Here is a 27,399-nt window from a genome sequence, read left to right as displayed (position 1 = left end):
TGGCAGAACTAAGAACAGTCTGCCCAAAAGCCGAAAACTCTGCCATCCTAGCATCTATCCTATAATGGGAGATGAAGGTTGACTCAGAGCTCCAGGAGGCCGCCTTACAGATCAACTCTAAGGGGAGGAGTCTTCTCTCCGCAACCGAGGTGGAGACCGCCCTAGTAGAATGGGCTCTCACAAACTCAGGAGGATCTAAGGATTGGGAGACGAAAGCTTCCATAATGGCCTCCTTAATCCAGCGACTAATGGTAGCTTTAGACGCTTTATGGCCTTTAGACTTACCGGCAAACAGGATAAGAAGATTCTCATCTATCCTGAACTCTCTAGATCTATCCACATAGATCTGGAGGCATCTTGAAATATCCAGCGGGTCTCTAGCTGGAGTATCAGAGGAGGAGGCTGTAAACAAAACTGGTAAAGAGATTAGTCTTTCAGCTCCCTTCAGGAAGCGTTTAATGAGTGGGTCCCGAGAATGTGGCCTGTTGAGACAGGCCGAGATGGCATAAACCTGTACCTTCAAGGTAGCTGGAGATAGGCCTCTATCTAATCCATCTTGAAGAAATTGAAGTATCGCAGGAAGGGGCGGATCTGCGGACGCCACCTGTCTGGAATCACACCATGCCACGAAGATTCTCATGATCCTGGAGTAGGCCTTCTTTGTAGACTCTGCTCGGGAATGCGACAAAGTTCTCAGGACCGACTCGGAAAGCCCTTTTATGTTGGGAAGGGACTGATCAACCTCCAGGCTGTCAGGTTGAACCTGTGCAGATCTGGGCAGAGGTGAGTGTCCCACGACACCAGGGTCTGCTCCGGGGGGAGTCTCCAGTATTGTCCCCGACTCATCTGAATGAGCTGGGTAAACCAGGATCTTCTGGGCCAAAACGGTATGATGGCTATTACAGAGGCCTGATCCTGACGGATTTTCATCAATACCCTCGGTATCATGGAAAACGGAGGGAAGATGTAAGCCAGCCTGAACCTCCACGGTATTGACAGAGCATCTATCGCCAGGGGGTTGTCTTCCCTGTAGAGGGAACAGAACCTCAGCACCTTGGCGTTGAACCTGGTTGCCATGAGATCCACTTCTGGCATACCCCATCTGTGAACTAGCTGCCTGAAGATCTCCGGATGCAGAGACCACTCCATGGTCGGTAATCCTCGACTTAAGCGGTCCGCTATCATATTGAGGGAGCCTCGAATATGAACGGCAGATAGATGGGAAAGGTTCGTCTCTGCCCACCGAAGAATCACCCCGATCTCTGACAGAAGGGGCAATGATCTTGTGCCTCCCTGTTTGTTTATATAGAGAACTGCAGTCATATTGTCTGACTGGACTTTCACTGCTTTGCCCCGGATCTGAGGGGCAAAGTGAAGGAGGGCTAGCCGGATAGCTCGCATCTCGCGAAGATTGGAAGAAAGACGCCGCTCCAGAGGAGACCAAGATCCCTGTATTGGGGATCCGTCCAGGTGAGCGCCCCAGCCTACAAGGGACGCGTCTGTAGTCAATATGACCCAAGCTGGTTGGGTCATAGACTTCCCTGGTGGTAGCTGAAACCACCATCTGAGGGAATTCCGGGTTTGACCGGACAGGGAGCACAGGGAATCTAGCCCCGCAGGGCTGCCGTTCCATAGGTGTAAGACCTCCGACTGAAGAGGACGGAGGTGCCATAGCGCCCAAGGGACTGCATCCGCAGCCGCTGACATGAGCCCCAGCATCTTCATGAGAGTCCGGATAGAGACTCGACGAGGGACATAAAGGACCTTTGCTAGGTCCTGAATCCGCGCTCTCCTTTCTGGAGTCAACCGGAGGGACATCTCCACAGAGTCGACCACGAATCCTAAGTAATGGATTGAAGTCGATGGGCTCACATTCGACTTCTGCCAGTTGATAATCCAGCCTAGGCGGAAGAGAAAAGAGATTGCGACCTGAAGATGGTGGGTAAGGATCGGAACTGAAGAGGCTAGGAAAAGCCAATCGTCCAGATAAGGAATAATAGTCAGTCCTTGAAGTCTCAAAGCTGCCACCACCGACACCACCACCTTGGTGAAGATAAGGGGGGCAGAAGAGATTCCGAAGGGAAGCGCGGCGAACTGAAAGTGCCTGCGAACCCCTGAAATCTGGACCGCGATCCTGAGGAGTTTCCGGGACGTGGAATGGATCGGAATGTGAAGATACGCATCCTTGAGGTCCAGAGTAGCCATGACGTCCCCAGGGTTGAGGATATGGCTGACTGACCTTATGGTTTCCATGCGAAACCTTGTTTTCCTTATAAATCGATTGAGAAATCTCAAGTCGATGATCATCCGGAGATCTCCCATCTTTTTGGGAACCAGGAACACTGGTGAATAAATCCCTAGGCCCCTCTCCCCTGCCGGCACCTCCTCTAGGGCTCCCTTGGAAATATAGTCCTGAATGTAAGCTTCTAGGACCACCTGTTTGGCAGACCCGAAGTTTCGTGTGGCGATGAATCTCTCTGGGGGGAGAGAGATAAGATCTACCCGGTACCCGAGGGAAACTATGTCCTGGACCCAGGGGTCTGCAATCAACCGGCTCCAAGAGTCTTTGAAATGGGTAAGACGACCCCCCACGTGAATCTGGGGGAGGGGTACGGGAAAAACTAGGGGAGATACTGCAGGGGCAGCAGGGCTTATCCAAGAGCCTCGAAGAGGCCCATAGTCAGGAGGGTTTTGCCTCCCTGGTGGGTTTACGGGAGCGTCTCGAATATTTACGAGATGGTCCCCCCCAATCTCTGCGCCTAGACTGCTGCCCTGGACGACCTCCGCCTTTCTTCTCCTGCCTGGGGCGTCCCCGAAAGGGCTGCTGGGGGAGGCTCTTCCCCTTTTTATCGGAGAGCCCCTCCATTATCTTGTCCAATTCGGACCCGAATAGCCTATCCGGTTCGAAGGGGAGCCCACAAAGATTGAACTTGGACGCATTATCAGCGATCCAAGGTTTCAACCAGAGTGGTCTGCGGGCAGCCGAAACTAGGGCCATAGTTTTGGCGGCCAGCTTCAGCTGCATCTGGGTAGAATCTACCAGAAAGTCCATGGCCAGATTGGCCGACTTGAAGGCTGCCAGGATATCATCCCTTGATACGCTCTGATCAACGTCCGTCTGGATTCGGTTAAGCTTAGAGCGTAAATAGGTGGCTACCTCCGTGGCCGCAATAGAAGTTGATGCGGAGGCAGCAGCCGCCACGTAACTCCTCCTAAGGGTGCACTCTGCCCTCCGGTCTAGAGGGTCCTGCAGACTAGACCCATCGTCTGCAGGAACTAGAGTGCGCCGGGACAACTTGGCAATAGCCATGTCCACCTTGGGAACGGAACCCCACGATTCCACCAAGGGTTTAGCCATCGGGTACATCAGTTTGAATTTTCTAGTGAGAACTGGACCTTTCTCAGGCTTTCTCCATTCCGTGCGCATCACGGAGAGAAGGGTCTCATCCGCTCTAAAGACACGCTGTGTCCGTCCGGCGGGATCGGAGGACTCCCCCATGTCAACATCATGGTCCCCCGACCTGATGGACTTGAGTAACTTCTGCGTCTTTTCTGGAGGGAAAAAGCAAGAAGTAGATTCTTCTTCCTCAGAAGAAGAAGACCCCAGAGAACAGGGGGTAGGTCTTTCGACCGGTGCGACCACCTCCATGGGAGTCTGAGAGGGTCCTGGTAGCCTCTCATTCAGCAGCTGCACCACTCCCTTAATAGAGTCATCCACGTATGTCTTCGTCCACTGAAACATTTCTTGCATCGTGGGTTCCGTGGATGCCGTGCGACAACTCTCACATCTACGGACAGCTGTCGTCTAAGGGGGTGTTACATTCGTAACACGCCAGATGCTTCCTCTTGGCCCCAGCTTTACGCTGATCCGGATCCTTAGGGGAAGCCATAGTCTGTAATTAGAAAGAACACAGGTCATAACACCTACAATTTTACCTGGAGGTGGTGAAACAAGACCTTATGGGGGCCCACCAGCACTAGCAGAAAATAGAGCTGTAAAAGAGGAAACCACAATCCCAAGCCAAGCAATACTAATATCTCAAGGCACAGGGAACTCTGGAGCTAGCTTGTGAAAGCGACGCAACCAGAGCACAGACTGACAGGCTCTGGGCGCTTAAAAGGAGGAAGCCCCGCCCCCTGGGCGGGGCCTCAATCGTAACTAGCCCAGAGGGATAACAGAGCCTAAACAGGCTCAGCAAGCCCTAAATGTCTCCCCCACCTAATCCTGGATCCCAGGGTGACATGGGGAGAAAGTTTTAATAAAAGTAGTGAGGTTTAAACCCTCACGGCATCGCTATGGAAAAACCGGAAGTGACGTAGCGCACCTAGTGTGCGTCACTTCCGGAGATGGCGGCGCCCATATCGCCACCACATGCGGCGAGAGAAGGACGGGATACCGCAGCACACGAGTGGAAGAAGAGGGGAGGGGACACCCTCCTCCCCGACAGTACCCCAGCGGCACCCGGCGGCCATAGCGCCGCTCACATGCGGCGAGGGAGGACGGGATACCACAGCTGGGTTCAAAGAAGAGGGGAGGGGACACCTCTCACCCCGACGGTACCCCAAATAGAACGCAGACTAGCCTATAATAAAGGCAATGAGAGGCCATAGAGGGCAAACTTTAGATCTAAAAAAATAAAGCCCCTAGCACTCTTCAGCTCCCAGAGGGGGAGCGACACCGCCAGTCCACCTGTCCAGAGGACAGAAAAAAACACGGTGGGCTGGGGGGTGATCTCCTCCCTTTCAGGGAGCTGAAGATCGTTTATTGGTTCTTTGGGCTCATTAAAATTCCGCCGGTCCTACCAGTCCACAGGGGCAGTTAACCCCATCTGTGCTGCTGGTAGGACGTAAGGGAACCACATAAGTACTAGTCACTCACATTGGTGGGATTGGCACATGGATATACATGTGAGCAGTAACGCCAAGGCTTCTACCCTTGTTACTGACCGTTCATACGCATTTGGTACTCCAGATGTTTCGGACTTCACCTCCCATGATGCTTCTCTATTTCACAGGATCTTGAGTGCCTAAGGTTACCAACCTCTGAACTAGACGGTGATCACGGTACACAATGGTGAAGTCTCTCCGCAAACTGGAACAGCTTTTCACGTGCCAGATGACACTGTAAATTCAATACTCCACACTGGACATGAGCATCAAAGATGGGCCTCTTCATCCGCCTCGTGTTCCATAGGAGAACATGCTTTTCCGAGTTGTCTCACACACAAAATAATATATATGGTTAGAGTTAATGGCATGACAGACACAGTGCATGCAACATATATACAGCGGACAGACAAAAGGATCGTGGGAGCCGCACAGTATTAACCACCTCAGCCCCCCTAGCTTAAACCCCCTTAATGACCAGACCACTTTTTACAACTCTGCACTACACTACTTTCACGGTTTATTGCTCGGTCATACAACTTACCACCCAAATGAATTTTGCCTCATTTTCTTCTCACTAATAGAGCTTTCATTTGGTGGGATTTCATTGCTGCTGACATTTTTACTTTTTTTTGTTACTAATCGAAATTGACCGAAATTTTTGCAAAAAAATAACATTTTTCACTTTCAGTTTTTTCAAATAAAACTACATTTCTATATAAATTTTTCTCTAAATTTATTGTTCTACATTTCTTTGATAAAAAAAAATGCAATAAGTGTATATTTATTGGTTTGCGCAAAAGTTATAGCGTTTACAAATTATGGTACAAAAATGTGAATTTCCGCATTTTGAAGCAGCTCTGACTTTCTGAGCACCTGTCATGTTTCCTGAGGTTCTACAATGCCCAGACAGTAGAAACATCCCACAAATGACCCCATTTCAGAAAGAAGACACCCTAAGGTATTCGCTGATGGGCATAGTGAGTTCATGGAAGTTTTTATTTTTTGTCACAAGTTAGCGGAAATTTTTTTCTTTTTTTTTCTTTTCTTACAAAGTCTCATATTCCACTAACTTGTGACAAAAAATAAAATTTTACATGAACTCGCCATGCCCCTCACGAAATACCTTGGGGTGTCTTCTTTCCAAAATGAGGTCACTTGTGGGGTATTTATACTGCCCTGGCATTTTAGGGGACCTAAAGCGTGAGAAGTAGTTTGAAATCCAAATGCGTAAAAAATGCCCTGTGAAATCCTAAAGGTGCTCTTTTGAATTTGGGCCCCTTTGCGCACCAAGGCTGCAAAAAAGTGTCACACATGTTGGTATCGCCATACTCAGAAGAAGTAGGGCAATGTGTTTTGGGGTGTATTTTTACATATACCCATACTGGGTGAGAGAAATATCTCTGTAAAAGTCAACTTTTCCCATTTTTTTTATACAAAGTTGTCATTTTACAGAGATATTTCTCTCACCCAGCATGGGTACATGTAAAAATACACCCCAAAACACATTGCCCAACTTCTCCTGAGTACGGCGATACCACGTGTGACACTTTTTTGCAGCCTAGGTGCGCAAAGGGGCCCAAATTCCAATGAGTACCTTTTAGGAGGGCATTTTTAGACATTTGGATTCCAGACTTCTTCTCACGCTTTAGGGCCCCTAAAATACCAGGGCAGTATAAATACCCCACATGTGACCCTATTTTGGAAAGAAGACACCCCAAGGTTTTCCGTGAGGGGCATGGCGAGTTCATAGAAGATTTTTTTTTTTTGGCACAAGTTAGCGGAAATTGATTTTTGTTCCCGCTAACTTGTGACAAAAATTTCAATCTTTCATGGACTCAATATGCCCCTCAGCGAATACCTTGGGGTGTCTTCTTTCCAAAATGGGGTCATTTGTGGGGTGTTTGTACTGCCCTGGCATTTGAGGGTCTCCGCAATCATTACATGTATGGCCAGCATTAGGAGTTTCTGCTATTCTCCTTATATTGAGCATACGGGTAATGAGATATTTTTTTTTCGTTCAGCCTCTGGGCTGAAAGAAAAAATGAACGGCACAGATTTCTTCATTCGCATCAATCAATGTGGATGAAAAAATCTCTGCCAAAAAATGTGCAAAAAAAAAAAAAGGGAGGGGAAAGGCGTCTGCCAGGACATAGGAGCTCCGCCCAACATCCAAACCCACTTAGCTTGTATGCCCTGTCAAACCCGATTTCTCCATTCACATCAATCGATGTGGATGAATAAATCATTGCCGGAATTTTTTATTTTTTTTATAACAAATGTTTGCCAAAGCATATGAACACCGCCCCTCAGATCATAAGCCTCGGCAAACGTATCTTTTTTACTGCAGAGGAGAAATCTCATCTTGCAGCGCCGCATACACCGACTTTTGTGTAATCTGACAGCAGCGCAATGCTTCTGTCAGAATGCACATCAGTGCTGCAGCTCGTTCATCGCTTGGTCCACCTAGGAGGTAAAAAAGCAAAAAAAAAAAACAGGCCGCAACGCAATATATTTATTAACATTAACTTTATATAACATTTGAAACAGAACATTAACTTTTATAAACTTTATTGAACTTTTGGAACATTAACTTTTTTGCTTACCTGTTTTTTTTTTTTACCTTTATAGGACAAACCTCTCCTTCCCCATGGGACAATGTGCAAAGCGCAAATCGCCCAGAGATGTGGCGAAGTATATTATGCACTTTGTCCCAGGTGAAAGGAGAGGTTTGCAGCAGCTCTGTGTGAAAGGGCCCTAAGACCCCTGTGTGCCTGTCCTGTGTCACGCAATCCCTATACTAAGTGTACCTGTGTGTGGTACTTCCAGAAACACTCCCCTAAGCAGGGTGGTCAGGGCAGTCAGGACAGAAATAGCGCCTTATTCCACTCCTGCTACAGACACGACATCTTTTTCGGGGTGGCGCTTGGTTTGAGGTACCAGCAACGACACTGGGGAAATGTCACTCATGTAGACGGCTCACTACACTGGTGGATGGGGCCACGGAACCTCCTGGATACAGGAGGATCTTGATGATCTCTTCCTGATCTTGTTCTCCCAGCCATTCTGTAGAGAACAAAACTATTATATACAGTCAATTGAATTAGGTATACAGACACCTTCTTATACCAGCGTATGGTCCAGCGGGCAAGTAAATAAGGAGCCAACATCTGGTCATTGAAATCCACCCCTCCCATGTGAAGGTTATAGTCGTGGACCTAGAGGGGCTTTTCAATGACACGGGTTGCCCGTTCAATTTGTATTGTCGTGTCTGCGTGAATGGAGGAGAGCATGTAAATGTCACGCTTGTCTCTCCATTTCACCGCGAGCAGTTCTTCGTTACACAAGGCAGCCCTCTCCCCCCTTGCACAAGACGGGTGGTAACGAGCCGTTGGGGGAAGCCCCGGCGACTAGGTCGCGCGGTCCCACAGCAGCCAATCTGTTCTAGAAACAAATGCCTGAAGAGGGGCACACTTGTGTAGAAATTGTCCACATAAAGATGGTACCCCTTGCCAAATAAGGGTGACACCAAGTCCCAGACTGTCTTCCCACTGCTCCCCAGGTAGTCAGGGCAACCGACCGGCTCCAGGGTCTGATCTTTTCCCTCATAGACTCGAAATTTGTGCGTATAGCCTGTGGCCCTTTCACAGAGCTTACACAATTTGACCCCATACCGGGCACGCTTGCTTGGGATGTATTGTTTGAAGCCAAGGCGCCCGGTAAAATGTATCAGGGACTCGTCTACGCAGATGTTTTGCTCAGGAGTATACAAATCTGCAAATTTGGTGTTAAAGTGGTCTATGAAGGGCCGAATTTTGTGGAGCCGGTCAAAAGCTGGGTGGCCTCTGGGACGAGAGGTGCTGTTGTCACTAAAGTGCAGGAAACGCAGGATGGTCTCAAATCGTGTCCTGGACATAGCAGCAGAGAACATGGGCATGTGATGAATTGGGTTCGTGAACCAATATGACCGCAATTCATGCTTTTTTGTCAGGCCCATGTTGAGAAGGCCCAGAAAAGTTTTAAATTCGGAAACTTGGACGGGTTTCCACCGGAAAGACTGGGCATAAAATCCTATCCTGTGTAATACTGTCTGCTGAGCTACGTACCTAATCCTATCCTGTGTGATACTGTCTGCTGAGCTGTGTATCTAATCCTATCCTGTGTAATACTGTCTGCAGAGCTGCGTATCTAATCCTATCCTGTGTGATACTGTCTGAAGAACTGCATATCTAATCCTATCCTGTGTGATACTGTCTGAAGAACTGCATATCTAATCCTATCCTGTGTGATACTGTCTGAAGAACTGCATATCTAATCCTATCTTGTGTGTTACTGTCTGCTGAGCTTTGTATCTAATCCTCTCGTGTGATACTGTCTGCTGAGCGGTGTATCTAATCCTATCCTGTGTGATACTGTCTGCTGAGCTGTGTATCTAATCCTCTGTTGTGTGATACAGGAGGATCTGATCACATGGTGTAGTGTCCCCCCCCCCCCCCCATCCCTTCATTGGTATAGTCCTCACCCGCCGGTCGCTTCTTTCACACTAGTGTTAGGTTTGCCCGTTTCTGGCGGGGGAACAGCCTGCCGGATCCGGACTAACGCTCGCACACGTCTGCTTCCGGAAGACTGGCCCAGCTCCATTTATTATAATGGGGACCGGTGGGAGATGCGGCCGCAGCATGGGAAACATGCCGAGAGGCGGCCGGCCAGAAACCGCCTGCTCGTCAGTGGAGGAGACACATTTACATGCAGCGATCTCCTCCACAGTATGGGCAGCAGTGATCGGTAATGTTGCTCTTCGTCTCCATACAGAACTATTTCTTGCTCTTTGTACAGCAGGATCTGCTGCCGCTAAGAAGGATTTAGGCGTCATGAGAAACAATCCGCGCGTTGTGCTCCGTTATCAGGTAGTCGATGGCACATTTACAATGGCAGGTTATTGCAAACGAGTGTTCATTAGCGATAATTTGCCCGAACCAAGGGGCCTAAGGCTGATGTTGTCCTTCTGTCGGTCGCCTCATTGCCAATAAAGCCCAAACCAGACAGCACCAGTAACATGTAAAACAGGAGCCATCAGCACCGAACCAGTAACAGGGACACAGTGCAGGGAAATCAGAGTAATGATGGGGTGCAGGTCACCGTGGAGCCCCCCCACTATTCTCTGTGAAGGAAAAGCTGACCCCAGGGGAACCGCAGCAGTGTAGCATGGTCCATGACCTTAGGGAGGTGAACAAGATGATCTTTGATGTACAGAACCCCCACACCTTACTTCACCAAGTGCCACCAACTTCGTGTTGTTTTCCAGTGGTTGACGTGGCCAGAGTTTTTTTCTTACTGCCCCTGGAGGAGACCGGTCACTAATTGCTGGAGCAGCCGACCTCAGGGTGCAGCAATGTCACCATTCGCCTTCTCAGAAGAAATGTCCCAGGTTCTGGGGGTGTGAAGACCACATTACCCTACAACACAACTTCTGCAGTATCTCACAGATACCCCAGACTGAAGGGAGGCCATATGCAGAGTGCCAGTACCCACTACAGTATATCACTAAGGGCCATGTGGGCTCCTGCTGGGAATGGACCCCCAGTGCCTCTAGCTGCAGGTTCTGTACAAGGCTCTGACCTCACGGGGATAACAAGGTCTACTGACACGGACAGACTTTCAGCTCCAGCCTCAGCTTTACCCGACTACAATAAACCTTTTAATCTGTTTTGCCACAAGGTCGTTGAACGTGGACAAGAGGTATTAACCGAGCTCCACGGAAAAACCTCAGACCGTTAGGTTACTACTCCTAACATCCAGACACAATAATTAGGGCTTCTCCTTCACATGTGAGAGATGTAACCGCAGCAGCCACACCGAAATACAAGGTGACTGACATAGTCCTGGACCAGCCGCTGACAATCCAAATTTCATGAGTAGTCTAGGAAATGAGAACCAAACATATATCTCCGCTGCCAGGTGGACACAGTACGAGGTGGCACTGCCAACGCCGTCAGGAAGAACCATCAAACAAGGTATGGGTTAAATGACCCAGATAATCAGCATTATTGTATTGTATTGAATTGCTGAAAATTGAAAAGCAGGAGCTTGAGAAACTCCAATCTCTAACTTTGAATTTTTGGTAGATGGATCCCGGTACCACCATGAAGGAAGTCCATGGACTGGGTAGGTAGTCACTACCCTACCCTCCTGCTTAGCATAGAAACAATAGCTACAGGCATTCACTGCAACATGTACAATGGCTCAAGTTCCGACAGCTAATACATACACACACTGCAGATAGGTCTTTGGGGTGGCAGAAGACTATGGTCCTATCTGGAAGTGCAGAGACTTTATGGGCTCAGCAGATAAACCCATTAAAACTGTAGTCTATTGGGGTAGTGATCATCAAGGTACAAACTCACGAGGCAGGGGGTAATGCCTTTGCTGACGCAGCAGCCTGAGCACACACTCTGAAGCCCTAATGGAGGCCTACTGTCACGGCTGTATGTGAGCAACAAGAGCATACACAGTTAATAGAGCTACTGACCGGACCCAAACTAGGGAGGATAAAGGGTGACCCCTGTTAGACCCTCAAAGCTCTCCCTATGCTGCTAAAGCACATGCCCGTATCCAAATGGTGGAACGGGGCATGCCCACGTACCTAAGACTGATGACCACTGTAACCCCTACAATAGTGGAAGGGGCACGGCCACCGGTGCCCTGCTCAGTATATGGAGGGAACCGTGGCCGCCTCAGATCCAGTCAGAAAATAAACAGGTACACAACAATGTCTGCACACTTAGCTGAAGGAGCTGCAGCAGCAGAGAAGACGGATCCAAAGACAGCTGGCAATATCCGGAGTGCTTGCTGCAGCAGAACACAGGTCCAGTGAAATGATAGCTAACAAGTAAAGATAGTCAAGCAAGAGCTACAACTCAAATGAGAAATATAATCCACACCCTAGAAAGGAGGAGGGGTGATTTAAAGGCAGGGAAATCAAACGCAGGAGGAACAGCTGGGAGGACTCCTCCAAGCTCTAGTAGTGACATCATCACAGGAGTGGAGAAACAGAGCTGTGAGAACGTCTCAAAGCTCTGGTAGTGACACCTACTGAGGAACCATGTCCGACTGATATCTCTTTACTGGACAAGGCAGTAGATGTGTGGTTGTGTAGAGTGGAAGCAGCAATAGTTTGGAACATGATGGACAAGACTGGAGATCCGCAGCTGTGTAGGGGTAGTAGTAGCGGCAGCAGCAGTACATTATGGAACATGGACTGCTGTGACTGAGATGATGAGAGCTGTGACCTGTTACTACAGGCCGGACGGCTGGTGCTGACAGTGCTGCTGCTACCTCCACTACAGACACCCACATTCTCACTGGTGAATGACATGGTACGGGTGCTTCCTCTTACATTACCCCACCCACTGAACTCTGTCTTTCCTTTTAAGAACGGAGGCACCATTGCACCTGCACTGGTTATTCCAACCACAAGGCCCACAGCTAACTGCCAGGCGTTAGAGATCTCCTGCCTGTACACGTCATTCCTTCCTCATCCATTGGCCAGAGCTTTATTTTCGGGACTCTTTCGCATGCCAGAAAACTTTCCCGGGCCTAGAAAACCCAATTCATATTTAAACTGGGTTGTATTAACCATCAGCCAATGTACGGCCTATCGTCCACCCAAAACCTCAGTCTCAATTACTTTCTGGACCCAGGAGCCGGAAGTGGCCGTACAGCGCTGAGATGCCTATAGGTCCAGTGCTCTCCTAATTCAGCAAACTCTTTCCTCTGGTATCAGCTGAATGAGTAGGACTTAGCTGGTGGATTGGGGACTATAGAGGAGATGGCACCTTTCCTCCACTCTGGGAACGCGGCCTCTTCGCTTCTCTCTGCAATCTGCACCGCTCTTGTGTGGCTACTAGCTGTTTTACCTGGGAGCTGAATGAAGCTGTGGTTGCTGCACTGTTCGGAGGGCGGTCAGGTGTAGGAGCCTTGGTGGCTGCCATTGTAGCTGTGTCAGCAGAAAACATCCACTACCTGCTGCTGTGTAATCTGCTCTACCACTGCAAGTCCTGCCGCTGAGTCATTATTCCCATCTGCTGCTTGGGGCCCACATGACTGCCCAAACCGGGCACACACTGCTTCTGAGCACCAGGAGTTGCATAAGGTACATTTTCCTGAAAAAGGGGAGAGTTTAAGGGGCAGTGGACTATTTTTGATGAGCACAGATATTTATCTCAAGTGGAGAAGCCAGAGCCACCCTTTGCCTTCTTTGAAACGATCCACAGTTTAACAAGTCCTGACACCATTTTTGTTTCTTTCTTCTCTTCATACTGAGCAGAAGAATGTCTGCACCTTTTTACAGCTGACTGATTGCAAGAACCGAAGACTACGTTTGTTGTTCTGTCAAAAAGCCGTCTACTCTGCTTGGTTTAATACGGTTGATCATGCTGACAGAGCCTCATTAACAATAAAACTCAGTGGCGTACTAAAGGGGGGGGGGAAACAGTCCGCCCGGGTGCCGGCTCTCTGTGGGGTGCCAGAAGCAATGAGCACTTCCATCAATACAGACAGAAGCGCTGATTGCTGGAGCGCAGGGAGCTGGGTCCTGTCACTCACCGCTCAGCTCCCCGCACTCCTCCCCTCCTTCAGGCCGGCGGCGCACAGAATGGTGAAGAAGGAAGACTTCCCCGCTCCACCATTCAGCCTGCAGAAACAGATCACGCTTCCGACCTGTGTGGGTGGGGCCTGCAGCCTAGAAATCTGCATAATCTCCACCCACACCGTGCTGCAGAGCGATCTGTTCCTGAAGGGAAGAGAGGTATGTGATCTTCAGGAACGGGACAAGGTGAGTAGTTACTGTGATTACTTTTTTTTTAATAGAGGGGGCACAGAGGGCATTACTACTATGGAGAAGGCACAGAGGGCATTACTACTATGGAGGGGGGCACAGAAGACTTTATTACTATTGGGGGGGCAGAGGTCTTTGCTACTATGGTGGGAGCACATAGGATTTTATTACTATAGAGGGGGCACAGAGGGCATTACTAATGTGAAGGGGGCACAGTCAAAGGGCATTATTACTGTGAATGGGGAAGAGTGGGCATTATTCCTACAAATGGGGCACAATGAGGATTATTATTATAAAGGGGGCACAATGGTGATTATTGCTATAAAGTGGGCACAGTGGGCATTACTATGAAGGGGGCACAGTGGGTGTTATTACTATAAAGGGGGCACAGTGGGCATTATTACTATAAGGGGGCACAATGAGTATTATTACTGTGAAGGAGGCACAGAGGGCATAACTACTGTGAGGGGGCACACATCTGTACAAAACTACTGTGTAGATTGTACAATGAGGGCAATACTACTGTAAGGGGGTACAATTATTTCAAAGTATTAGGGGGTAAGGGGGGGCAGAGAAAAGACCCGTCCCGATTGCCAAACACCCTAGGCACGCCACTGATAAAACTCCTCCATTTCCTAGGTCTCTCCATCTCAAAATGTTCAATCAGCAATACATGTTTCAGATGTTCTATGACATCATGCTGGAAGGCGTCACAGGCTGCAACGAAAATTCCAAAAAGGCATAGTGTGGTGACCAGACTGATCGAGTGGAACACAACAGGCAAACACTTCTCCACAGAGTCCTTTCCACTTCCCTCAAACAATTAAATTGTGGGATTAAGGGTATGATTATTCCTCAGATGTCCCTTACCATTTGCTGCAAATGAGTCCAAAGGGTCTGGGAATGTTCACAACTTCATAACCCAGGTAGTAAACCCAAGACTGGAGTAGTTAAAAGGGTTTTCTGAGATTTTGTTAACTGATGACCTATCCTCTGAAATATTTCCAATATATTCCAATATGTCCATTATATAATTCATGGACGATCACGGTTACCGGTTTCCCTTACGTCACGGCAAATAGTCACATGACACAAGGGGATCCAGTCTCCGCTGCTGCCAGTGTCGACTATGGCAATGCCAAACCAGATGAGCCCAGCCGAGCATTGCAGGCTTGGAATAGAAGGAGCGGAGAGTCAGCGCCAGGAAGCAAGTAAGTAATCTTCCCTTTACAGATCCAGTAAGTGGGGGAGTTTGCCAAACCCCCTCGTTCTTGCACAACCCCTTTAAGGTCTACAATTATAACAGCAGTAACTACACTTCTGAATATACTGATTTTTTTTTTTAATTCCTGCTTCAAATTATATGCAATATTTTTATAACAAAGCAGAGTCTTCTCGCTATAAATGATAGCAAGAAAAAATATGGAAATTCATGGCATATTTTACAGGAAGGATTCAGAATTGGTTGTTCCCGATGTGAATTCTCTGATGTTGAACAAGAGATGATTTCCGAGTAAAACATTTGCCACATTCTGAGCCCGAAAACGGCTTCTCTCCATTGTGAATTATCTGATGGTTTGCAAGATGTGTTTTTTCAGTAAAACATTTTCCACATTCTGAACATGAATATGGCTTCTCTTCTTTGATGTAGAAGAATAATTGACTTTCTAGTAAAGCATTTTGCACATTCTGAACACTGGTGATCATATCAACTAAAATGTGATCCCTTTGTAGCGATGGTATCATATTAAGCATCTGGCTTATATGATGTGCAGGCTCCCTTGACGTAACCTTCTACGTACCGATACATTCAGGTTACATCCGGGTTGGTGCTGTCCAATCTTGTGAAGCGCGCGTGGTTAGAAACATAGAATGTGTCGGCAGATAAGAACCATTTGGCCCATCTAGTCTGCCCAATATACTGAATACTATGAATAGGTTATTGTAGGCAGGATAAAAGGAGAGATGGGTGTGATGTGTAGACACGCCCCCAGGAAGAAGCTTAGACCAAACGTGCGTTGGTGTGCCCTGTGATTCTCCCGGTCTGTATGACAATATTAGCTATTTTTGCACATGCGTTATTGTTAAGGATTGGTCCTGTGGATTAGATTTGCTCTGTGTATGTAAGTTGAGGACGTTGGTTCCTTTTGTATATGCTTACAGCAGTACAACCAATTTGTATCACACTATATATAATCAGTGACATGGTGTGGGAATTACCTGTGGGACAATGTATCCCATAGATTTTTCACACATACATCATAGGCAAGAGTGTTGCTTTCGTATTTTCACTTGTACTTTGGTGCGCATTTTGAGGACGCTTGTTCCTTGCGTATATGCTTATAACAGTGCAATTAATCTGCATGACAATTGATGAATTTAGTGACATGGTGTGGTAGCTATTTATGGGACAAATAAGGCCTGGATCATAATGTGTAATATGTTCAATGATATTTACCAGTGCCTATTGTCTCTTGGTTAGGTCATATTATGTACTGGGAGTATCGCTGTGACACACCTGTGTTTATCAGTACCTCCAACATTTGATACTTTAATTATTTTGTAATAATAAAGATATATTTATTCATCATTTATGTGTGTTAGATTTTTTGGTTGTTATTGATGTGGTGTAGCACACATTTAAGCTTAGTAGTCTGTCTACTTGTTGTTGGCATTACATTCTGAACACGAAAACGGCTTCTCTCCTGTGTGAATTCTCTGATGTTACTCAAGACTTGATTTCTCAGTAAAAGATTTTCAACATTCTGAACATGAATACAGCTTGTCCCCTGTGTGAATTCTCTGGTGGCTCTGAAGATTTATTTTCCGAGAAAATGATTTGCCACATTCTGAACATGAATACGGCTTCTCTCCTGTGTGAATTCGCTGATGGTTTTCAAGATGTGTTTTTCTAGTAAAACATTTTCCACATTCTGAACATAAAAATGGCTTCTCTCCTGTGTGAATTCTCTGATGTATCTCAAGACGTGATTTCTCAGTAAAAGATTTCCTACATTCTGAACATGAATACATCTTGTCCCCTGTGTGAAGTCTTTGGTGGCTCTGAAGATGTGCTTTCTGAGTAAAAGATTTTCCACATTCTGAACATGAATACGGCTTCTCTCCTGTGTGACTTCTTTGATGTAGAAGAAAAACTGACTTTTTAGTAAAGGATTTCTTACATTCTGAACACAAAAACAGCTTCTCTCCTGTGTGAATTCTATGATGGCTATCAAGACTTGGTTTATCAGTAAAAGATTTCCTACATTCTGAACATGAAAACGGCTTAATTCCTGTGTGAACTCTCTGATGGTTTTCAAGATGTGATTTTCTAGCAAAACATTTACCACATTCTGAACATGAAAACGGCTTCTCTCCTGTGTGAATTCTTTGATGGTTTTCAAGATGTGTTTTTCTAGTAAAACATTTACCACATTCTGAACATGAAAACGGCTTCTCTCCTGTGTGAATTCTATGGTGGCTCTCAAGACTTGGTTTATCAGTAAAAAAAATTCTACATTCTGAACATGAAAACGGCTTCATTCCTGTGTGAATTCTTTGATGGTTTTTAAGATGTGATTTTCTAGCAAAACATTTACCACATTCTGAACATGAAAACGGCTTCTCTCCTTTGTGAATTCTTTGATGGCTTTCAAGATATGTTTTTCTAGTAAAACATTTACCACATTCTGAACATGAAAACGGCTTCATTCCTGTTTGAATTCTTTGATGGTTTTCAAGATATGTTTTTCTAGTAAAACATTTACCACATTCTGAACATGAAAACGGCTTCTCTCCTGTGTGAATTCTCTGATGGTTTTTAAGATTTGATTTGTTAGTAAAACATTTTCCACATTCTGAGCATGAATACGGCTTTTTCTGAGCTCTTTGGGTTCCATAACCTCTTCTGTGAGTTTCATTCTCAGTTAGAGTATGTGAGGAATTAGAAGATTTGACCTGTTTTAAAGGATTAGATGATAGATTTTTGCTGTGAAGGTCTGAGGGTACATCGGGGATAATGGCACGCTCTTCATATGTATCTGATATGACACCTGGATCATCTGCATTATAATATGTAGATATGAGATGTTTCTCCAAGCGCCCAGTACAGTCATCTACCAAGAACAAAACATTTTTAAAATTATTGAAGGCAGCTATCAAAATTCATAACTGACGAGACTAGAGGGGGCTCTCGAATTGTGTCATGTGACCCCCACATAGCAATATAACAAAATAGCAAAGACAGGTACACTCTGCGGTCTTACTAAACCCTCAAACTGATTTTAAAATTGAGAGATTAGTCAAGATGTCCTACGGTGTAGAACATGTCTAAGCCCGGGCACCACGCCAAGGTTTCTCAAGTAGCCCGGGACCTAACACTCTCCTAACTGGGCCGTATGGGCAATACCAGGAGCCAGTGGGCAAATTACAGGAGCATGAGGCCGACTCACAAACAACTCACCAGTTACCTCCAGCATGTAACCATGCTTGCAATGGGAGGAGGGAGGAGTCTGCGAGTCCCACTCAAGACTGGCTGATATGTCCCAGGCCTCACAGGTGCACCTAAATGTGGCCTGTAGATGGAAAACAGGCACATTTAAATTGGAGTTTATACACCTCCAGGAATCTCTGGATTCCAGTCTCAAACTGAAAAGACTAGCGTGGTATTAGCAGGAGTAGCTCAAACCCACATGCAGTCGTGCATATATATAGGGGAGCAAATCCTGCACTTGTGGCCCGTTGCTTGTGACCCGTCGCAGACTCCTCCCTCCTCCCATTGCAAGCATGGTTACATGCTGGAGGTAACTGGTGAGTTGTTTGTGAGTCGGCCTCATGCTCCTGTAATTTGCCCACTGGCTCCTGGTATTGCCCATAAGGCCCAGTTAGGAGAGTGTTAGGTCCCGGGCTACTTGAGAAACCTTGGCGTGGTGCCCGGGCTTAGACATGTTCTACACCGTAGGAGATGTTGACTAATCTCTCAATTTTAAAATCAGTTTGAGGGTTTAGTAAGACCGCAGAGTGTACCTGTCTTTGCTATTTTGTTATATTGCTATATTGATTATGACATCCACACAATTGCTACCTTGTGTGGGATGTCTATTGTGGTTTTTGTGGTTCGCTGCGGGCATCCTCCACCGTATGCATTTTTGCTGGGGATCGCCATTAGCAACGGGCCACAAGTGCAGGATTTGCTCCCCTATATATATGCACGACTGCATGTGGGTTTGAGCACCTCCTGCTAATACCACGCTAGTCTTTTCAGTTTGTATTCATGTGACCCCACACCTAAAAACAGAATGGCCCTAAGTACATAGAAGGGTCAGACAAGAAGAACAGAGCTGTTACAACAGGCAAGAGTCAGGCAATCAAATGCACAGGTTTCTCACATCCTGGAGATCAATCATCTAACACAGGGAGGCTCAATCTGCAGCCCTCCAGGTGTTGCAAGGCTACAACTTCCAGCATGCCCTAATAGCTGTAGGCTGTTCAGGCATGCTGGGAGTTGTAGTTTTGCAATAGTTGGAGGGCAGCAAGTTGGGCATCCGTGATCTAACAGAATACTGTGAAAAACATTCATTGCCCGGCGTCAGAAGGAGGAGACGCTGCCCCAGTCCATGAACAGCATACAACAATTGATGGCAATGTTACAGCAGAACATAGGATAGAAGGTGTAGCAGCACTAGAGGGTATACTGGCCTTAATGTGGTGGTGCACGCGGTGTTGAATGCCAGTCCATAGCGTCCCTCCAAGCAGGCAACCAAAAATAGTAAAATCGCAGCACTCTCTTGTCTGATTAATTTCTTTATTCCATCAAATCCATGCGACGTTTCGACCTGAACGTTTTTTTTCAAGCTGCTTGAAAAAGACCGTTCAGGTCGAAACGTCGCATGGATTTGATGGAATAAAGAAATTAATGAGACAAGAGAGTGCTGCAATGTTACAAAAGAAGGTATGAGAAGGGGCCAAGTCCATAACCAATACTGATAATGTGATGTGGGACCAGTAGGCTATCCAGGCATGCTGGGAGTTGTAGTTTTGCAACAGTTGGAGGGCCGCAAGTTGGGCATCCGTGATCAAACAGAATACTGTGAAAAATATTCTTTGCCCGGTGTCAGAAGGAGGAGGAGGAGACGCTGCCCCAGTCCATGAACAGCATACAACAATTGATGGCAATGTTACAGCAGAAGGAATAAGAAGGGGCAAAGTCCAGAACCAATACTGATGATGTAATGTGGGACCAGTTTGTGTTATATCTCAGAAGTCAAGCATGGCAAATGAACCGGTGTGAGAAACTCATAATTACATTGCCTTAAGAGAGGACACAGGTTCATCAAGTTTAATCTATTTTGATCAACTCAAGTGAGAACCTGAACGGACTACACACCAGTTGTTGAAGGCAGAAATAACCTTAGGAAAGAAGAAGCCAACTGAAAAATTGTATAAATTGACTCTAGCATTATAACAATAAGTCATTGTATGCAACAGAGGTGTCAGGAGGGCCAGGAAACCTACCCCCTATTAGAGGTATGGCAGCCCAATAATCAAAATTTTTCAGATGAAACCAGAAGGTACCCGGGGCCTGAATGGACGACACGTGTTGACACCTTACACATTTGTAATTTGGACACCAGAATCCAGTGCAGTCCAGAGTGTATGTGACATGAGTCCTGTGAAATGCTGCACAGAGGGACACCAGGACACATCCAGGAGATTCATGGAGGAGACCTGTCACCCTGATATTACTGAGCAAGGCCTGGAGAGTCACAGCCAGACCTGAGGGAGTCGTTACCACCTTAGTGTAATGGGCTAGGATCAGCAGGAACACTCCTATGGTTTCATCTTCTCCTGTCTACTAGTATGTTTGGGGCAGTTGCTATGTATTATACAGTAGCTGATCTCTTGCTCAGCCGACCTCTCTTCTGTAGCTCACCTTGTTTGGAGAGAAGCTCCTGACTGGTTAGCCTCGCTGTAAATATTCCTAGTTTCTGCAGGGGGCTGCTGGTTATAGTGTAAGCTCTGTGCTTTTCATTTCAGAAATCCTTTTATTTTCTGGTATCTCTCCTAGTTTTCCTCATCGATGTAGTTTTGTTCTTATGATCAGTCCAGTCTTTACTTCTGATTCTTGTAGTCTGTGTATGTGGTTGGGGGGAGGGGATGTTCCATGTTTCAGTCTGACCTGCCTTGATTCTAGTTCAGCTCTGCTCACTTTGGGTTGGGTCTTAGTGTCCTCCTGTTGTCTGTTTTAGGGTCCATTCACACGTCCGTGGTGTATTGCGGATCCGCAATACACCCGGCCGGCACTCTCATAGCTGCGGACAAGAATAGAACATGTTCTATTTTTTTCCGGAGCTGCGGACCGGACGTTCGGGGCCGCTCTCCAGAAATGCGGATGCGTTGAGCACATAGTGTGCTCTCGGCATCCATTCCGTCCACTTAAAGAATGAATGGATCCGCACCCGTTCCGCAGAATTGCGGAACGGGTGCAGACACATTCATACGGACGTGTGAATGGACCCTTAGAGATTAGGATTTTTCATAACAATGTCTTAAGGGACAGTGATGTCTGGTATTAGGGTCAGCATGTAAGGACAGATCTAGGGAAAGATCCAGTCAGTGCCACATATTGTCTGTTCAGTCATCCGTCTGTTCCATTGTCTGATTACCATCCCCATCCTGGTCCAGTCATCTACTGATGAGTTCCTATCTCCTGGCTTTCTTCTTACCTGCTAGTGCTGTGATATGTGCTTTGTATTACACAGTTTGGCCCTACTGTAAGTCCTGGGGGTATCTGAGTACTGGAGGACACTGTTCGGACCTGGGGAAGGTGCCTGCTATAGGGGAAGTCCAATTCAGGGTCATTATGGTTACAGACTTAACTCTGCTTCATTTAGTGGTCACTATTCACCTGGGCTCTTATCTGTAGGGATCTCCTCCTTGTATCCCTCATCGCCCCTTACATCTGTCTCTGTAGGAATCTCCTCCTTGTATTCCTCATGGCCCCTCACATCTGTCTCTGTAGGGATCTCCTCCTTGTATTCCTCATCGCCCCTCACATCTGTCTCTGTAGGAATCTCCTCCTTGTATTCCTCATCGCCCCTCACATCTGTCTCTGTAGGGATCTCCTCCTTGTATTCCTCATCGCCCCTCACATCTGTCTCTGTAGGAATCTCCTCCTTGTATTCCTCATCGCTTCTCACATCTGTCTCTATAGCATTAATATTGTTCAGATCTTCATCCTGATTCAAAATGTGTGAAACAAATATTGTGAATTACAGGACAGTCAGACAAGTTGAGTGGATTGTTTTAGATGCCTACAAAAAAATCATTAAAAGAGTTATCCAACTTTGAACTTGTGTAATAGACCCCTTCAGAGAGGCCCTGGAGAAGAACAATATTTTATCTTAAAGAGGTTCTGGGTCTTCCCGATCCTGAAGTATTTATTTCTGGAACCAGCTGTGCTTTGGACAGAATTAAGTAATTTGAATGACACTGGTTGCTTTTAACCATATTCTTCAGGACAGCCGGAATAAAAGGAAAAGGAGGAAATGAGCATGCTAGGCCCATATTCTATTCCTGAGCACCTCGCCCCTTTTTGCTGGTATCCATAGGGACTTACATTCCAAAGAATCCCTCATTACAGGTTTTCTGGGAAAGTCCACGAAAGTAAAGCCCGTCTTCTCACTCTGGGAAGAAGAATTGTTTGGTTTAGGCAGTAAGAATCAATTTCTGGAGAGAACAGATGTGAAACTGGCTCCAAAGAACTGTGGAGATGCAGAAGGTCATTAACCCCAAGATGTTCATAGCCTCCTATAATAAGCAGTGGCTCTTTCTCCAGAAGACTGATATTTTTCCCCTGTATCATCTCATGTTTGAGAATTGGCAGAAATGAGTGTTGGTCATAAAATCTTCCTGGTGTCTGGAGAGAAATCTGATTTCTTGATGTTCACGATCCAACAATTCTCCAAAATCCACAATTTATAGGTACTTTGGAGAATGGGAGTCGATTCTGCCATGAAGAGAAAATTGTCCAACCTATGGAACTATGGTGATATCTCTTTCACTGAGGAAGGCCAGGATCTCTACTACCAAGTTTTTGAAAAGTCACTGGGCAGAGGGTGCCCACAGAGAGGGCTCTGAGTGCCACCCCTGGAACCAGCACCATAGGTTCATCACCACTCATCTAGGCTGTTCTGACTTTTAGGAAATGTTGGGCGCAGTGGTTATGTTAGTGCAGGTAGTGTTACCAAGCTCCGGAGAGCCCAGACAGACTACCAGTAGAGAGGATTGTGTGATCCACCGACAAGAATGAGCAGCTCCCATAGTTTTGTTGTCCGCCACCTAGACACAGGTGGCCCCTAAATTACACCCCCGTCTCTGCCCAGACCTTTTCCAGACATTCAGCAGGAAATCTGACATCATGGCGCCAATTATGTGTCCTGTCATTGACAGTCAGCTACTGTAATCTTCGTTTGCAGGGATTTCCTGATTGGGAAACCTGGACTACTACAGACTGGAAACGTATTGTCTTTAGTGACACTTCTAGGTCCTCTTTGGGTTCCAGTATGGAGGTCTCCTGGTGAGCTCTTCAATCCTTTGCTATAGATCGACATACTGCCCTAACAGCTGGTGTGATGATGGTGGGAGCCATCGCATACGACAGTCGGTGACCCCTAGTAGTTGTCCGAGGGGCACTAACAGCTCAGCGATATGTGCAGGACATCCTGCCGCCACATGTATTCTTCTCAGCACTTTTCAGCTGGATATGCTCGCCTGCGCACAGCGAGGCTTCCCAGGAAGGTCTCCTCCTGTTTTATTGCCTATAAAGCATTTATGGGAACATCTGAAATGCGAGCTTCAGCAACCTATGAGTGTGCAGGATCTACAGGAGCATCTGTAACATCTGTGGGCAAATGTACCCTAGGATACCGAACATCTACAGGTGAAACTCGAAAAAAATTTGAATATCGTGCAAAGTTCATTTATTTCAGTAATGAAACTTAGAGGACCTTTCATCGGTCCAAACATTGTAAAATAAGTGTCAGGATCTGTACAGCGGCGCACAGGGTTCTCACTGCACTTACTATTATCCCTTGGTGCCGCTCCATTCTCCCGCTATGCCCTCCGGTATGTTCGGTCACTTGGTTATAGTAGGCGGAGACTGCCCTTGTTCTGCTGGGCGTCTCCTTCTCCCAGGCTGTAGCGCTGGCCAATCGCGGCGCAGAGCTCACAGCCTGGGAGAAGAAGACGCCCAGGAGAACAAGGGCAGTCTCCGCCTACTATAACCAAGTCCCCCAAGTCTCCGCCCACTATAACCAAGTGACCGAACATACCGGAGGGCATAGTGGCAGAATGGAGCGCCACCCAGAAATAATAGTAAGTGCAGTAAAAACCCTGGGCGCCGCTGTACAGATCCTGACACTTATTTCACAAAGTTTGGACCAATAAAAGGTCCTCTTTAAAAGGTGAAACTAATATAGGAGATAGACTCATTACATGCAAAGCGAGATATTTCAAGCCTTTGTTATAATTTGGATGATTATGGCTTACAGCTTTATGGAACCCCAAAGTCACAATCTCAGGTCCCCTTTGCTCAGGGGGTATGGATTAATTAGCTGACTAGAGGGGGACACTTTGAGCCGAGAATATTCTACTTTTTCGAGTTTCACATGTATGTCTCCTTGCCCAACTGTATCTCATCCATATTGTATCCGGGCTAGAGGCCGTATCTCATCATGGATCAGGGCAAGAGGCCGTATCTCATCTTGGATCCGGGCAAGAGGCCGTATCTCATCTTGGATCCGGGCAAGAGGCCGTATCTCATCTTGGATCCGGGCAAGAGGCCGTATCTCATCTTGGATCCGGGCAAGAGGCCGTATCTCATCTTGGATCCGGGCAAGAGGCCGTATCTCATCTTGGATCCGGGCAAGAGGCCGTATCTCATCTTGGATCCGGGCAAGAGGCCGTATCTCATCTTGGATCCGGGCAAGAGGCCGTATCTCATCTTGGATCCGGGCAAGAGGCCGTATCTCATCTTGGATCCGGGCAAGAGGCCGTATCTCATCTTGGATCCGGGCAAGAGGCCGTATCTCATCTTGGATCCGGGCAAGAGGCCGTATCTCATCTTGGATCCGGGCAAGAGGCCGTATCTCATCTTGGATCCGGGCAAGAGGCCGTATCTCATCTTGGATCCGGGCAAGAGGCCGTATCTCATCTTGGATCCGGGCAAGAGGCCGTATCTCATCTTGGATCCGGGCAAGAGGCCGTATCTCATCTTGGATCCGGGCAAGAGGCCGTATCTCATCTTGGATCCGGGCAAGAGGCCGTATCTCATCTTGGATCCGGGCAAGAGGCCGTATCTCATCTTGGATCCGGGCAAGAGGCCGTATCTCATCTTGGATCCGGGCAAGAGGCCGTATCTCATCTTGGATCCGGGCAAGAGGCCGTATCTCATCTTGGATCCGGGCAAGAGGCCGTATCTCATCTTGGATGCGGGCAAGAGGCCGTATCTCATCTTGGATCCGGGCAAGAGGCCGTATCTCATCTTGGATCCGGGCAAGAGGCCGTATCTCATCTTGGATCCGGGCAAGAGGCCGTATCTCATCTTGGATCCGGGCAAGAGGCCGTATCTCATCTTGGATCCGGGCAAGAGGCCGTATCTCATCTTGGATCCGGGCAAGAGGCCGTATCTCATCTTGGATCCGGGCAAGAGGCGTATCTCATCTTGGATCCGGGCAAGAGGCCGTATCTCATCTTGGATACAGTTACAGATGGGCTCTTACCACTCACAATGTCATAAAGTTCCTCCCCTTTTCCTCCAGGAGAGTCTCTTGGACGAATACGAGTCCTGAACCTGGGGACTCAAGCCTTCAGATGCTCCACGCTGCCTGCCAGGACCTTCTGACGACAAAGCCAGAGCTCAAATAGGGAAGCAACATACCCGACATCAAACCTGATGGGAAGGGTCTCTTCAGCAGGACATGACCATCCCATACATCCGATTTGAGAAGGTCTAGAAAGGGTCTGGGATGGGCTAGGGGACCCCTACCATGGAAGGAGATGGAAGAAACCCCCATACAACCCTAGCAAAGATCCTACAATTTGATGAAACAGGAAAATTCCACTTAGGAATCCTCTCTGCACCTGTCCTCTGTAGAGACAGGAAGAGCACTGGAGGCTGGAGCGGCCTATTGACTTCTCTGTGTTCTAGTCCCTACAGAAGATCAGAAGGACGACCTACATATGGTGCCGTCATGGAGAACGCCCTGGAAAAAGTTATCTGGAGTAGTGCATACAACACTTGAAGTACAGAAATGCAGAAACCGCTGCTCTCCAGTATAATATTCATCCTTTTTAGCTTCTTTACTCCCTCCTCTGCAGCTCTGGTCTCTTCATTCTCTGTGGGTGGGCAGCAGCTCATCCCATGTGACCATCAAGCACCTGCATCTCCCAGGAGTGCGCTGCAGCCAGCTCTTCCTAAGCCCCTCTCCCCTCCCCCCGTGTAGAGATACAGCTATATACCTCCATGAATATACAAGTAGGGATGAATGAAAGGAGTCTGCACTGCTTCTCCACGAGATGACTGCACCGGCACTGACAGGAGGAGGGAGCAGAGAAGATACTGAGCATGTGTCCATCCCTGAATGCAGGAGAAGGTGGACCAGAAACCTAGTCACAGAAGAAGCAGCAGGGGGCGCTACCAGAAGGAAGATGTACTGTACATAAAAATACTACCAATATTATTACTGCATGTACATAGTAATAAAACTTCATCAGAAATGCCCCATTCACTGCACTGTGATACTTGTTATGTAATAACCCCTTTAATTATCATGACAACCACAAATGACCCGACAACAGTCGTCGTCTGAGCCTAATGGTTGCAGGTCTCCCAGAGGCTGGACCTAGATATTAGATGGCGGCTCACAGCCAATAATCTTGTACACATGCATCCTCAGCACGGCCGGACATGCTGCAGGTGGTTTCCGTGGAGGGGATCGGCTTCTACCAGACGCGTCCAGACTCGTTCCTCTCGGGGACATAAACCTATTGGTTCCTTATTCCCACCAGTGGTCTCCATAGCCAGAGACTTGTAGGAAGAAGCAGAGAACATGGAGCGTCTGTGGTCGGCTGTAATCCCGCCATCTCCAGCTCATTACACCAGTATAAACCAGTATAAACCTAGAATAGTACTGGATAAAACAAGGCGTCCTCCTACAGAGGAGGAGACATCTCCATTACCTGACCATCCTGAGGAAGGAGAGGACGCGGACATCTCTCTGGTGTTGTCCTCTGACTGGATCTCTCTGCAGGAGACACAGAGACTGGACTCAGACTTTACAGACAGAGAATTCCAGGACATTTGTATTTAGTCCTGTCCGTTACCTGGAGATGTGAGGGGCTGGTCCTCCTCCATCTTGACCTCCTTGTGTAGACCCTTGTGTCCTTCTAAATACTCCCACTCCTCCATGGAGAAATAGACAGCGACATCCTGACACCTTATAGGAACCGGACAACACAATGACACCGTCATCACCCAGACCCCTCCAGTGCTGTGACTGTATAATGTCCCCGCATTCCCGGCGGTGTCACCTCTCCAGTTAGCAGCTCCATCATCTTGTGGACGACTTCTAGGATCTTCTCATTGTTCTTCTCATGTATCAGATTACCAGACGTCT

The 27,399-nt window shown here is 47.3% G+C and overlaps 2 protein-coding genes and 1 long non-coding RNA gene across 13 annotated transcripts in view; 2 read left to right on the top strand and 1 right to left on the bottom strand.

Annotated features, from left to right (window-relative positions):
• LOC121000837 (gastrula zinc finger protein XlCGF26.1-like) overlaps positions 1–27,399 on the top strand; it is an 800,859-nt gene that overhangs the window by 550,240 nt on the left and 223,220 nt on the right. The window lies entirely within an intron of this gene.
• Positions 3,733–27,225, bottom strand: LOC121000839 (gastrula zinc finger protein XlCGF26.1-like). Of its 4 annotated transcripts, none has more exons than XR_005778914.1 (6): positions 27,107–27,225; positions 26,963–27,027; positions 21,630–21,960; positions 16,402–17,838; positions 4,510–4,514; positions 3,733–3,744 (listed from the first exon to the last, which is right to left on the bottom strand). XR_005778914.1 is itself a non-coding variant. In XM_040431552.1 (4 exons), exons 1-4 carry the CDS (start codon positions 27,189–27,191, stop codon positions 16,481–16,483), a joined length of 1,839 nt encoding a protein of 612 aa, XP_040287486.1. In that variant the 5' UTR covers positions 27,192–27,225; the 3' UTR covers positions 16,324–16,480. The 4 variants fall into 4 exon arrangements, 1 of the variants encoding a protein (XP_040287486.1); XR_005778916.1 differs by having other exon boundaries at positions 16,402–17,784; XR_005778915.1 differs by lacking the exons at positions 26,963–27,027; positions 27,107–27,225 and adding an exon at positions 26,243–26,590.
• Positions 22,260–27,399, top strand: part of LOC121000889 — a 70,424-nt gene continuing 65,284 nt past the window's right edge. Inside the window, exon 1 of the long non-coding RNA XR_005778931.1 lies at positions 22,260–22,723. This is a non-coding gene — a long non-coding RNA (uncharacterized LOC121000889). The remainder of the gene's footprint in view (positions 22,724–27,399) is intronic.

Source organism: Bufo bufo, chromosome 5 (genome assembly GCF_905171765.1).
Source record: "Bufo bufo chromosome 5, aBufBuf1.1, whole genome shotgun sequence".
Classification (NCBI taxonomy): domain Eukaryota; kingdom Metazoa; phylum Chordata; class Amphibia; order Anura; family Bufonidae; genus Bufo; species Bufo bufo.
The sequence above is the reverse complement of the archived record's forward strand: the minus strand, read 5'-3'. Positions and strand labels throughout refer to the sequence as shown.